This window comes from Crinia signifera, chromosome 8 (assembly GCF_055691185.1).
Source record: "Crinia signifera chromosome 8, ASM5569118v1, whole genome shotgun sequence".
Classification (NCBI taxonomy): domain Eukaryota; kingdom Metazoa; phylum Chordata; class Amphibia; order Anura; family Myobatrachidae; genus Crinia; species Crinia signifera.
The window spans coordinates 4,356,851-4,369,415 of record NC_139224.1 but is presented as its reverse complement, the minus strand read 5'-3'; the positions used below and the strand labels follow the sequence as shown (position 1 = coordinate 4,369,415).

At 46.1% G+C, this 12,565-nt stretch overlaps 1 protein-coding gene across 1 annotated transcript; it reads left to right on the top strand.

The window, feature by feature from the left end:
- Positions 1–8,237: 8,237 nt before the first annotated feature.
- On the top strand, positions 8,238–12,329 carry LOC146026906 (uncharacterized). Its single transcript, XM_083157955.1, has 2 exons — positions 8,238–8,459; positions 8,514–12,329. Exons 1-2 carry the CDS (start codon positions 8,238–8,240, stop codon positions 10,527–10,529), a joined length of 2,238 nt encoding a protein of 745 aa, XP_083014081.1. The 3' UTR covers positions 10,530–12,329.
- The last annotated feature ends 236 nt before the right edge of the window (positions 12,330–12,565 follow it).

The window sequence follows — 12,565 nt, the reverse complement described above, 5'->3', positions numbered from 1 at the left end:
AGGGTTACTAGCCCCCAGGGGCAGGAAGGCATCAGAGGGAGGGATACTGGAAGGGTTACTAGCCCCCAGGGGCAGGAAGGCATCAGAGGGAGGGATACTGGAAGGGTTACAAGCCCCCAGGGGCAGGAAGGCATCAGAGGGAGGGATACTGGAAGGGTTACTAGCCCCCAGGGGCAGGAAGGCATCAGAGGGAGGGATACTGGAAGGGTTACAAGCCCCCAGGGGCAGGAAGGCATCAGAGGGAGGGATACTGGAAGGGTTACTAGCTCCCAGGGGCAGGAAGGCATCAGAGGGAGGGATACTGGAAGGGTTACTAGCCCTCAGGGGCAGGATCCTCTGGGTGCAGGCTGGAGTAGGTAGCCTCTGTCCGGTGACTAAGCAGCACCAGGGACTGCACACTGAGACACCAATGAGGTTAGCAGACACCACACAGCTGCCTGTACATGAGGATCTGGTGTAGGTGGGGTGACTCACATATTACACTGATGTCTGATAGCCTGGTAAGAATACACTTATATGTGGGTGTCTGTGATATGTGGTGTATTCACACACAGGGGACCCGATGTCTCATTTCTGCTTTACAGGGTTATTTAACATCTGTATACTAGCACAAGTAGATGTGAGATGGACAGAGGGGGTTATTCTGGTTCACTCGCAAAGGCACAATCACTCTCTAATGGACAAAACCATATGCATTGCAGGTGGGGCAGATGTAACCTGTGCAGAGAGAGTTAGATTTGGGTGTTTTATTGTTCCTGTGCAGGGTAAATACTGGCTGCTTTATTTTTACGTGGCAATATAGATATCAGTGTGAAGTACAAACCTCACCCAAATCTAATTCTCTCTGCACATGTTACATCAGCCCCACCTGCAGTGCACATGGTGTTGTCCATTACAGAGTGATTGTGCTTTTGTGAGTGAACCAGAATTACCTCCAGAGAGAGAGATACCCGCGTGCAGTCCCCACAGGGGTCACTTAGAGCATTGCGGTTACACACAGGGGGTTATTCTGGGTCACTCTCAAAAGCACAATCACTCTCTAATGGACAAAACCATGTGCACTGCAGGTGGGGCAGATGTTACTTGTGCAGAGAGAATTAGATTTGGGTGGGGTTTTACTTCAAAGTGAGATCTATATTGCAGTGTAAAAATAAAGCAGTCAGTATTTACCCTGCACAGAAACAAAATAACTCACCCAAATCTAACTGTCTCTGCACATGTTACATCTGCCCCACCTGCAGTGCACAAGGTTTTGTCCATTAGAGAGTGATTGTGCCGTTGCGAGTGAACCAGAATAACCCCCAGGTCACTATGTGTCCTGGTGCAGTATGCCCGGAAGGTCCATACACCACAACTGGGAAACAAATTGGTTACACAAATAAAACAATGTGGCTAAAACCCGCACAATAACAATGTCATCCGATAATGGCGATTTCCCAGCATACAGGGATGAAATGTTTGGAGGCCAAAAGTGACATTGTAGGGGATGGTAGAAAGATGCTAGTGAGACCCCCGAGCTAATAATTCAAAGACATAAAGTGCATCACTGTCCTGCATCCTCTACATTCTACCATAGCAATGCCCTAAGACCTGGTGCTGAGCTCTGGGCCCCATAGCAGCTGCTCCCCTGTATATATCACATGTAACTGTGACAGGGAAGGTGGCCCCTCTCAGCTCTGGGCCCCATAGCAGCTGCATCCCCTGCACCTATGGTAGTTACACCCCTGTATATAACACATGTAACTGTGACAGGGAAGGTGGCTCCTCTCAGCTCTGGTCCCCATAGCAGCTGCACCCCCTGCACCTATGGTATCTACACCCTGTATATAACACATGTAACTGTGACAGGGAAGGTGGCCCCTCTCAGCTCTGTGCCCCATAGCAGCTGCACTCCCTGCACCTATGGTAGCTACACCCCTGTATATAACACATGTAACTGTGACAGGGAAGGTGGCCCCTCTCAGCTCTGGGCCCCATAGCAGCTGCACCCCTGCACCTATGGTAGTTACACCCCTGTATATATCACATGTAACTGTGACAGGGAAGGTGGCCCCTCTCAGCTCTGGGCCCCATAGCAGCTGCACTCCCTGCACCTATGGTAGCTACACCCCTGTATATATCACATGTAACTGTGACAGGGAAGGTGGCCCCTCTCAGCTCTGGGCCCCATAGCAGCTGCACCCCTGCACCTATGGTAGTTACACCCCTGTATATAACACATGTACCTGTGACAGGGAAGGTGGCCCCTCTCAGCTCTGGGCCCCATAGCAGCCGCACCCCCTGCTTCTATGGTAGCTACGCCATTGGTTGGGTGTATACAGAAAATCAGATGCTTTCCGCATCATTTTAGCTGTGGTTCATCCCTAATATTTCAGGTGTGTAACCAGCATCTGTCCCTTGTCTCAAAATAAATCTCTTGCTTAACAGTTTGTTTCCAGTCTGCTATTTGATGTTCCTTATCATGCTGTGTATCTCTCACTTATCTTCATGTATAAAGTGTTCCTGTCTTGTGGTTTGGAATGATCTAACATTAACATACCTCCCAACATCTGATTGTAGCTCTGTGTGTCAGTTTTCGCGCATACAGCATGGGTTGAATTTTGGAAGGCGTGTTCTGCACCAAGCCCCGCCCCCACAACCGGCAGCCACATTAATTTGTGGGTCTGTGGATGGGGGGAGGGGCTAAAATGACGGAAAATTACGTGATTCGCCCCATGATAGCCCCGTCCCCTCCACGCGGACCCCCAAAATTCGGAAAGCAGGGTCCGCGGGAGCAGGGGCTGTGGCTACATTGCGGGAGACTTGCCCACCTTCCCGTGGGGACCGGGAGGGGGACCCGATTTGCGGGACCCTCCCGGCCAAGTATGATCATGTGACTTCCTGAATCATGTGACACTGCTGGTGATCATCCTGCTCCTCCAATCATATCTGTTACTGACTCCTAGTCTAAAGGCTACATTTACTAAAGTTGGTGATGTTGCCCATAGCAACCAATCAGTCCGATTCTGTATATCCACTCTCTATTGCATCCTAGAAAATGATAGCCAGAATCTGGTTGGTTGCTATGGGCAACATCCCCTCTATTCATTTTTAGAACCTTTAGTTAATTTACCCCTAAGAGCTTGTCCCTCTTACATGTACTGTAAATCCACAATAAGAGAATGGACAATGGGGGTTATTCTGGTTGACTTTCGCAGCTTTGTAAGCCAACTAAATGCCACCTGCAGGGACGCCCGCCGACCCCCACTCGCAAGGCGCCAACCATTAAATTATTTCTTAAGCGCTCACAAATCAGTCACTCTCTGCCCGCCCCTGACATTTGCATGGGAACGCCCATGAAGTGCTGCCACCCCCCGCCCGCGCTGTTCTGTGGGAATGGGCCGGCGACTATGTGAGTCGCCATGTTCGTTCGCCAAAAGAGCCTGCACCTGCGCATGCGTAGAAACAAAACATTTCTCCCTGGTGCGAAAGCGTATGGGAGCAAACAGACCAGAATGACCTCCGATGTGAGGATAATTGCGTGATACGTACAATTTAATTACCGATATTAGTTTAATTTATAAATCAGACAAAATTCAGAACCACGTTGTCTTTGTTACCGAATACACATACAACTTCCAATTCAGACCTGATTGCAGGGCTGTATCTTTTTTGCAGCCCTGCAATCAGGTATCCCCCGCCCCGACTGGGAGAGATCCCGCCATTGTGCATAGCTGTGAATGGCATTGCAGCCGTGCGAAGCGGGGGGATTATTTCCGTAATCGCTTTAGGAATCCCACTCACCCTTACGCAACACTGCGATGGCTGTGGGGAGATCGGGGTTAGTGGCCCTCCCTCCCAACGGCTGGGCCCGCCACAAATGGCAGCCTGCTGTCCATAAGCCAGAGTTAGCTTGCGATCACAGGCCGTCGCTGACTGTGGCCAAACGGAGGGCTCACGTATTAACACTGCGGACCGTGCGCATATGCTGTCCTCCGATAATCGCCAGGGCTGCCAATTCGCAGTCCTGCGATTAGGGCATTTCCAGGAGTATTTGTACCAGCTGTATGATGACAACTTGGTGGAACTCGTTAAAGTAACTTTCCTAGAGATCTGTTGCTGGGAGGAGAGCGGGGGGGGGGGGGGGGGGAGCAGTGTTTGGTCACCTCTATGGTCACAGTGATGCCCCAGGAGGGGCGAATGTGAGAATGCACACAGTGCTGGCACCAGTCTGTAGTTACCAGTTGTACAACTTATTTACCTGGATCGCTGCGGGCTTGGGCCAATGACAGTTCGGCCCAATCATAGAGCTTCAGTGGAGACCGATGGAATGTCTCATCTGGCAGATTCTCAGGAGTTGGAGCAGGCGGCGGCGGGCAGAAAGTGTCAGCCCAGACAAAGGAGACGAGCAGGCTTTGTAATCAATCCCGATGCAGCGCAGGATGTAATAATGGCTTGGGAGCTTGACTTTATTGACTTGTCAAGGGTCCTGAGAAAGAGACGATGCGCTTACACTGCGCAATACTGTATATTCCGAGTGCACGTATCACACAATAAGTGGGAATGTTAGAATTTGATGATCCCTTATGTGTGGGAGTGCAATGGTTTTACTTCTAGTAAACCTGCAGCAATTTGGTTGTTGCCAGCTTGCACACATGATGGCGTTTGAAGCTTTCTCCACCGGGGCGGGGGGGGGGGGGCGATTATTTTTATAGTTACGCCACTGCTGAGACACTGTACCCCCACATTGTCAGTTATGTGGCTGCCGCCACTGACGTCACAGACCCTCCCTAAAACCGCTTGGGACAGCCTGAGTTTTTTCTGACACTCCCAGAGAATGGGTGGTTCCACCGCCAAACTCCAGCTTCCTGTCAGACGACATCCGGCTGCTTTGCGTTTACGATCCATACGCATTTCCTGTGGCTGTTCGGGCTCGCTGATGCCTATGGTACGCAGGCGCAGTCATTCCATATTCACTCCATTTGCTAATTCTCTAATTAGCAATCAAATCCGGGCCTGGAAGTTTTATTTATTGTTTCCCATTGACCTCTGCAGTAAAATAGACCCCAGTAAACCGCTTCGGTTAATCTCGCGCCGTAGAACCCTCTCACGTTCGCTCTGAGCTGTTTCCACATTTCCAGGTTGTACAGGGAGAGACAGTAACAGATCTATTGGAGGATCTGCTATTTCCACTGCTGCTGGGAGATCAGAGACCTTTAACCTCTTCCCCATTAACCACATTCACCAGTGTCAGCTCAGGGTAATGAATGGATGTTACCCTTTAGGCCGAATAAGGGGATCTTTTATGTTTGTATTCGCTGAGCCTTCAATTAAACCAGAGGAAAATATTACAGATCTCCAGAGACTATGGTCACACATGACACAGGCTGACCCATATTATCCCTTTCTTCTAAATATATCATATGGAGTGTCATTTCCTACACTGTACAGGGACATTGTGTAAGCGTTCAACATACAGTAGTAGGGGGACTATTTGTCTATATAATAAAATGACAAATTAAAGACTTATTTATCAAGTACAGATTTAGGTCACGCACTGGGTGGTTGGAGCATCTCGGGCTCCTTGAGTTTCTTGAAACTCAGTGGTACTTGTGCTGCCTTTTATCCACCGCGGAAAGGGATAATGCCGGGAATCGTGGGTCACGGTGGAGGGGGAGGTGCTAAAATAAGTTAAATAGACATAATTTTAGCTCCACCCCTTCCACAAGGACCATAAGGATTTACCACAATGGGGGCAGGGCCTAAGGATGTGTAATGATCACATGACCATTGGGCCAAGAAGACGCTACCGGAGCCATGCTGCCACTGGGAGCAGGTAAATTACTGGTGGGCCGCTAGGGATGATGGGGGAAATTTACTAATATGAAAAACCTAGTTTTTCCCGTTTCAGTCGTATGCACAGTCGTGTTCCGGAGGGGAATTTGCAAAGCAGTCATATACGACTGCTTTGTAACCCTCCAATGGTGTAATGATTCATATTAGCTGGCCATATATACGGCATAGCGGCCAATCAGGAGCCAAGAAAGTCGGCTCCTGATTGGCCGCTAGGCGGCCAATGGAATTATTCTGAGGAGAGGCGCCGAGTATGAAATATCTCAGCATCTCTCCTCAGTGCGATGCGGACAGTGCGGGGACCGGCGACAGCATGAAGATTACCTGGACTACGTCGGACCAAGACAAGACTTCTTCAGCACAGGACCATGTGAGTAGGATTTCCTTCCACAGCTCCAACATGGATTTCTTCGGACCCGGACACCGCCATGGACCTGGAGGACGACACGGACCGCCGACATGGACCTGGAGGATGACACAGGACACCGGACACCAGGACAGAGGGCTACCTATGGGATCAAGATAGGTAAGTATCAGTATGTGTGTAATGTATGTGTGATGATTGTATATATATATTGATGCTCTACAGGCATATGATGCCATACTAGTTATTCTTAATATAAGATACAGTATATTGTGCTATAAACATATGCTATCCCCACAGAGGACATTGACTGTGTGATGAATAATTCCCAGCAACCTCTGCAACTGTTTCAGAGGTCAGGAGTTGGTCACATGACCAGGGTCAGGGGATGACAGTTGAGAGGGAGCAACAGTAATGCAGTGCAGTCTGTGAGGGGAAGATGGAGAATCTCTGTGGAGAGGGGCAGTGAGTGGTGAGTGTGAACCTGGCCCCAAAAAGGCAGCCAAATCCAACACTCAGGCCAACCCTCCGCTTCATACTCAGAAGGGAGAAGCTAATATAGATTGACAGCCAGCATCCGTGTCTCCCCTATATAAAAGCTCCGCCACCATCAGCATAGCAGCAACTGACTGACAGCTGGAGGGACATTTGTAGTGATGGCGCTGTGAGGAAAGAACTTCCATATCTGGGATAAATATTTATACAACTACTACCCAGTCCATAGCCCTGTTGCCCAGTATAAAGAGAGACTAATGATAAACATCTCACGTTGTCAGAAAGGAGTAGTTACTGCAGATATAGTGCTCAGAAAAATGGATACCGACAGGTTGTTACAGACACAGCTACAGTTTTCGCAAGTGCCAACAGCTAATTGGAGGAATATACCATCCACACTTGTGTGTGCAGAGACTGAAAGTACGCAAATGTCCTACACTATCCCAGAAGGCAGTTACCTCAGGGACAATACTAATTAATAGAGGTCCTCAGCAAAGAGACAATACACTAGTTACTCCATTTGTTTCAAGTACAGTGTGTAAACAGTATTAGCCAAGAAACCTCTCATCTTGGGATTCAGCCATCTCCCCAGCAAGTTAGTAACTACTTCCGAGACTAACTAAACTATCTAATTGCTAGCAGCCACCACTAGCTGAGTCAGTACTGTAAAGAGAGCCGTATACTCAGTCAGCTCAGGGAAAAGTGCGTTATAATCTTGAAGAAATAGCAGTGATTGCTGCAAATAAGGACGACAGTGCGGCAGCTTGAGAAATAAGGCATTGGGAACTAGGGATTCCAACATTTATGAGTGGATAACAGTATTCCTGCTTTAAGTTTGGCGGATCAGCAACTTAATTGCTTAATACTTACCTCAACTTTGCTTTGTGGATTACAAATACCCTAGGAATTAACTTTCAGTGTAGACTTTAGTCGCCTGAGTGGGAAAGGGACAGTTCTATAAAGAAGCGCTTTATAAAAGAGTAACTGCAGTTATAATAGGAACACTCTGAGACCACGGTATATATTAAACAGTTATTGCGCAATAATAATAGTTCCTAGTAAAGTAGAGGCCTCTATGATATAGTAATTGTAATAGTAAAGTGGATGCTTAAAGTAACCATTTAATGAGAAATGCAATGGAGTTTATCTGTTGAATGTTGTATCTTGCTGAATACTTGAAATAACTTGTGTTAATTGTAGCGACAAGGTAGGGTTATCAACCTGTTTCATTTAATAGTGCCAGGAGGGCAAGCGAATAGAAGAGGACAGGAGACTGCAGTTCCTGTATAATAAAAATTGAGTTGCAATTGTACGTTTTATTGGTGCATATATGCAAATTTAAGGTTCTATGTATACAAATGGTATCTGTTGCTGAATAATAAATTGTTTGGTTATTTAAAAAGTACCAAATTGCTCGCTTGCAATAAATTGACCACCTGTAACGAGAAGAAAGAAATACTTACCTGTGAAGGATTTCACATTTGGCGTCTGACGAACAGGATACGTATATCAAAATCGGAGAAAACCCAACCCAGCGTCACTCAAAATGTCTCAAGACGATAGTCAGGAGAGACAAGAAGATATGCTTGGCAACGAGAACCAAGGAGATGCAGCGGCTAGAATAAGTTCAACGCCACGTAAACCGGCAGTGATAACTATGCCCTATTACTTGGGGGCGCCATGGCTTCCCACTTATACTGGAGATATGAGGACGACTGAAACCAATGCGTTCCGCGACTTCAGGGAACAAATCGAGACCATGTTCCAAGTATATAGGTTAGATGAAGACCAACAAGTGGAGATCCTTTTGGTTTAACTGAAGGGGTTTGCAAAAAGGGAAGTGAAGTCGTGGCCGGAAAGTCAAAAGAAATCGGCAAAGGACATACTGAACAAATTGGCAAAAGTGTTCGATGAGAAGACTCTATCAGAACTTAAGACACAGTTTTATTCCAGAAAACAGCAACCGCATGAAACGCTTCGAGAATATGCTGTAGTATTACAGGAGGCATTACGAGATATAAAGTTGTGTGCCCCAAGAGAACTGATTGAAGAAGATGAGACGTTAACCAATCAATTCCTCGATGGAATCTACGACGCGAATATGAAAGGACAAGTAAAAATGTTGCATCGACAAGAATCACCTATAAGCTTTGCAGACTTCAAGGACTTGATAACAAGGGTGTTAGGTGATAAGCCCAAACAAGGAACTACCCTCGGATCCGTTGAAACCGTTTTTCAGCAAGTTCAATCTGCTACCTTTAAAGACCCCATCAAAGAAATGAAAGAACAAATTGCTGAATTGACACAAGGCATGACTGATCTTTGTCGAGAATTGAGAACACTGAAAGAGACGCAGACACCACAGAGACCCTGGCAGATGGAGAGAGATCCTTGTTACGGAGATGATGGGAGAAACGCTTTATGGAGCTCTCGACGACTTCCTACAGATACATTCGATGAACAAGGAAGACCCATCTGCAGGCATTGCCAAAGGAGCAGGCATATTGAGCGAAATTGCCGCAGTACGGAACATTTAAACAGAACTCCCGAGGTCCGGGACCAACCATCGGGAGAATCTTTAGTAGAAGGTCCCACATCGCAAGAATGGATACCAAAATTCATTGGGTGTTGCCCTACCATTGAAATCAAAGTGAATGGAGTCAGCATACCAGCATTGTTGGATACCGGGTCACAAGTGACTACGATTCGATGGGATGAGTTCATTAAGCATTGGAGGAAAGAAAGTATCATAGCCACACCACCGGCCGGGTTGAATTTGTTAGCCAGCAATGGACAACGTATCGAGTGTTGCGGATACTTTGAAGCTGAGATCAAGATAGGACAAGCTCGTCTCCTCAATCAAGGATGTTTAATTACGGCCGTTAAAGAACAATGGTTACCGCCCATAATTATTGGAATGAATGTCCTAAGAAATTGCCCGGAAGAACTAATCTCGACACTGACACAAAAATCGTACAGCCAACCTCAGACTCTGAACCGAATTATGCAGCACACTATCTATGGCCGGAGAAGCCAGGTAGAGAAGAGAGTGCTGGCTACTCAGGTACAAGGAACTGTCACGTGGTTTAATGTCCGGAAGAGGTATGGCTTCATCAACAGGAATGATACAAAAGAGGATGTCTTTGTCCATCAGACGGCCATAAAGAGAAACAACCCCCAGAAATTTCTGTGCAGTGTTGGAGAGGGCGAGACGGTTGAATTTGATGTGGTAGAAGGAGAGAAGGGTGCTGAGGCAGCCAACGTGATGGGCCCTGGCGGCGTACCAGTTAAAGGAAGCCAGTTTGCTCCCAACAGACGTCAGTTCCGCAAATGGTCTTACCAGCCAAAATTAGAGGATGCTGCCGAATCTGGTGGAGAAAGCATAAGTACAGACCAAGCAAGTGAACGGGAGAAAGTGGAAGAAATGTTCCCTCCGCAGAGACCCATCCAGTGCAGAAGTCCACCGCCATTCTCCCACAGGCAACCTTTTGGTAGGGGAAACAGAGCAGCGGATCAGAAGCTTGACACCCTCCCTGAGGGGACGGAAGTGATACAGACCGATGGAGTGTATGGAATAAGAAGAGATGGAGATGACCACCAAGTTCTTAAGATGGTACACAGAAACCAAATCGAGCCATGCCAGGACTGTACAGAAGACGACGCAATACCACAAGTCCCCTACCATCCTATGGAAGACCCAGTATATCTTCAGCGCCTTAGGGAAATACTCCTCGCAGAGAAAAGAAGAGAGGCCGAGGAACGTGGCCCATTCGTCCAAAAAGAAGGTGTACTCATTAGAAGTCCCCAAGGGGTGAAACCACTCAGATTCAGAGACTAATCAAAACTTGTTTCAAGTAAAGCATGATTTATGATCAAAATGTAAACTTTCTTGACTTAAAAAGCATGTAATGATTTGCAATGTTTGATATGTGTATGTGTATATGTAGTATATTGATGTTTTAAAATGTATAAAGTCCATTGCCTGAGGACATGCAATGCTTTACCGGGGAAAAATGTGATGATTGTATATATATATTGATGCTCTACAGGCATATGATGCCATACTAGTTATTCTTAATATAAGATACAGTATATTGTGCTATAAACATATGCTATCCCCACAGAGGACATTGACTGTGTGATGAATAATTCCCAGCAACCTCTGCAACTGTTTCAGAGGTCAGGAGTTGGTCACATGACCAGGGTCAGGGGATGACAGTTGAGAGGGAGCAACAGTAATGCAGTGCAGTCTGTGAGGGGAAGATGGAGAATCTCTGTGGAGAGGGGCAGTGAGTGGTGAGTGTGAACCTGGCCCCAAAAAGGCAGCCAAATCCAACACTCAGGCCAACCCTCCGCTTCATACTCAGAAGGGAGAAGCTAATATAGATTGACAGCCAGCATCCGTGTCTCCCCTATATAAAAGCTCCGCCACCATCAGCATAGCAGCAACTGACTGACAGCTGGAGGGACATTTGTAGTGATGGCGCTGTGAGGAAAGAACTTCCATATCTGGGATAAATATTTATACAACTACTACCCAGTCCATAGCCCTGTTGCCCAGTATAAAGAGAGACTAATGATAAACATCTCACGTTGTCAGAAAGGAGTAGTTACTGCAGATATAGTGCTCAGAAAAATGGATACCGACAGGTTGTTACAGACACAGCTACAGTTTTCGCAAGTGCCAACAGCTAATTGGAGGAATATACCATCCACACTTGTGTGTGCAGAGACTGAAAGTACGCAAATGTCCTACACTATCCCAGAAGGCAGTTACCTCAGGGACAATACTAATTAATATAGGTCCTCAGCAAAGAGACAATACACTAGTTACTCCATTTGTTTCAAGTACAGTGTGTAAACAGTATTAGCCAAGAAACCTCTCATCTTGGGATTCAGCCATCTCCCCAGCAAGTTAGTAACTACTTCCGAGACTAACTAAACTATCTAATTGCTAGCAGCCACCACTAGCTGAGTCAGTACTGTAAAGAGAGCCGTATACTCAGTCAGCTCAGGGAAAAGTGCGTTATAATCTTGAAGAAATAGCAGTGATTGCTGCAAATAAGAACGACAGCGCGGAAGCTTGAGAAATAAGGCATTGGGAACTAGGGATTCCAACATTTATGAGTGGATAACAGTATTCCTGCTTTAAGTTTGGCGGATCAGCAACTTAATTGCTTAATACTTACCTCAACTTTGCTTTGTGGATTACAAATACCCTAGGAATTAACTTTCAGTGTAGACTTTAGTCGCCTGAGTGGGAAAGGGACAGTTCTATAAAGAAGCGCTTTATAAAAGAGTAACTGCAGTTATAATAGGAACACTCTGAGACCACGGTATATATTAAACAGTTATTGCGCAATAATAATAGTTCCTAGTAAAGTAGAGGCCTCTATGATATAGTAATTGTAATAGTAAAGTGGATGCTTAAAGTAACCATTTAATGAGAAATGCAATGGAGTTTATCTGTTGAATGTTGTATCTTGCTGAATACTTGAAATAACTTGTGTTAATTGTAGCGACAAGGTAGGGTTATCAACCTGTTTCATTTAATAGTGCCAGGAGGGCAAGCGAATAGAAGAGGACAGGAGACTGCAGTTCCTGTATAATAAAAATTGAGTTGCAATTGTACGTTTTATTGGTGCATATATGCAAATTTAAGGTTCTATGTATACAAATGGTATCTGTTGCTGAATAATAAATTGTTTGGTTATTTAAAAAGTACCAAATTGCTCGCTTGCAATAAATTGACCACCTGTAACGAGAAGAAAGAAATACTTACCTGTGAAGGATTTCACATATGTATTAAAGTTTTATTTTTCTTATGTGTCAGTGTGTGTTTATTTTACTATTTTTTTAACTGTGGAACTACAA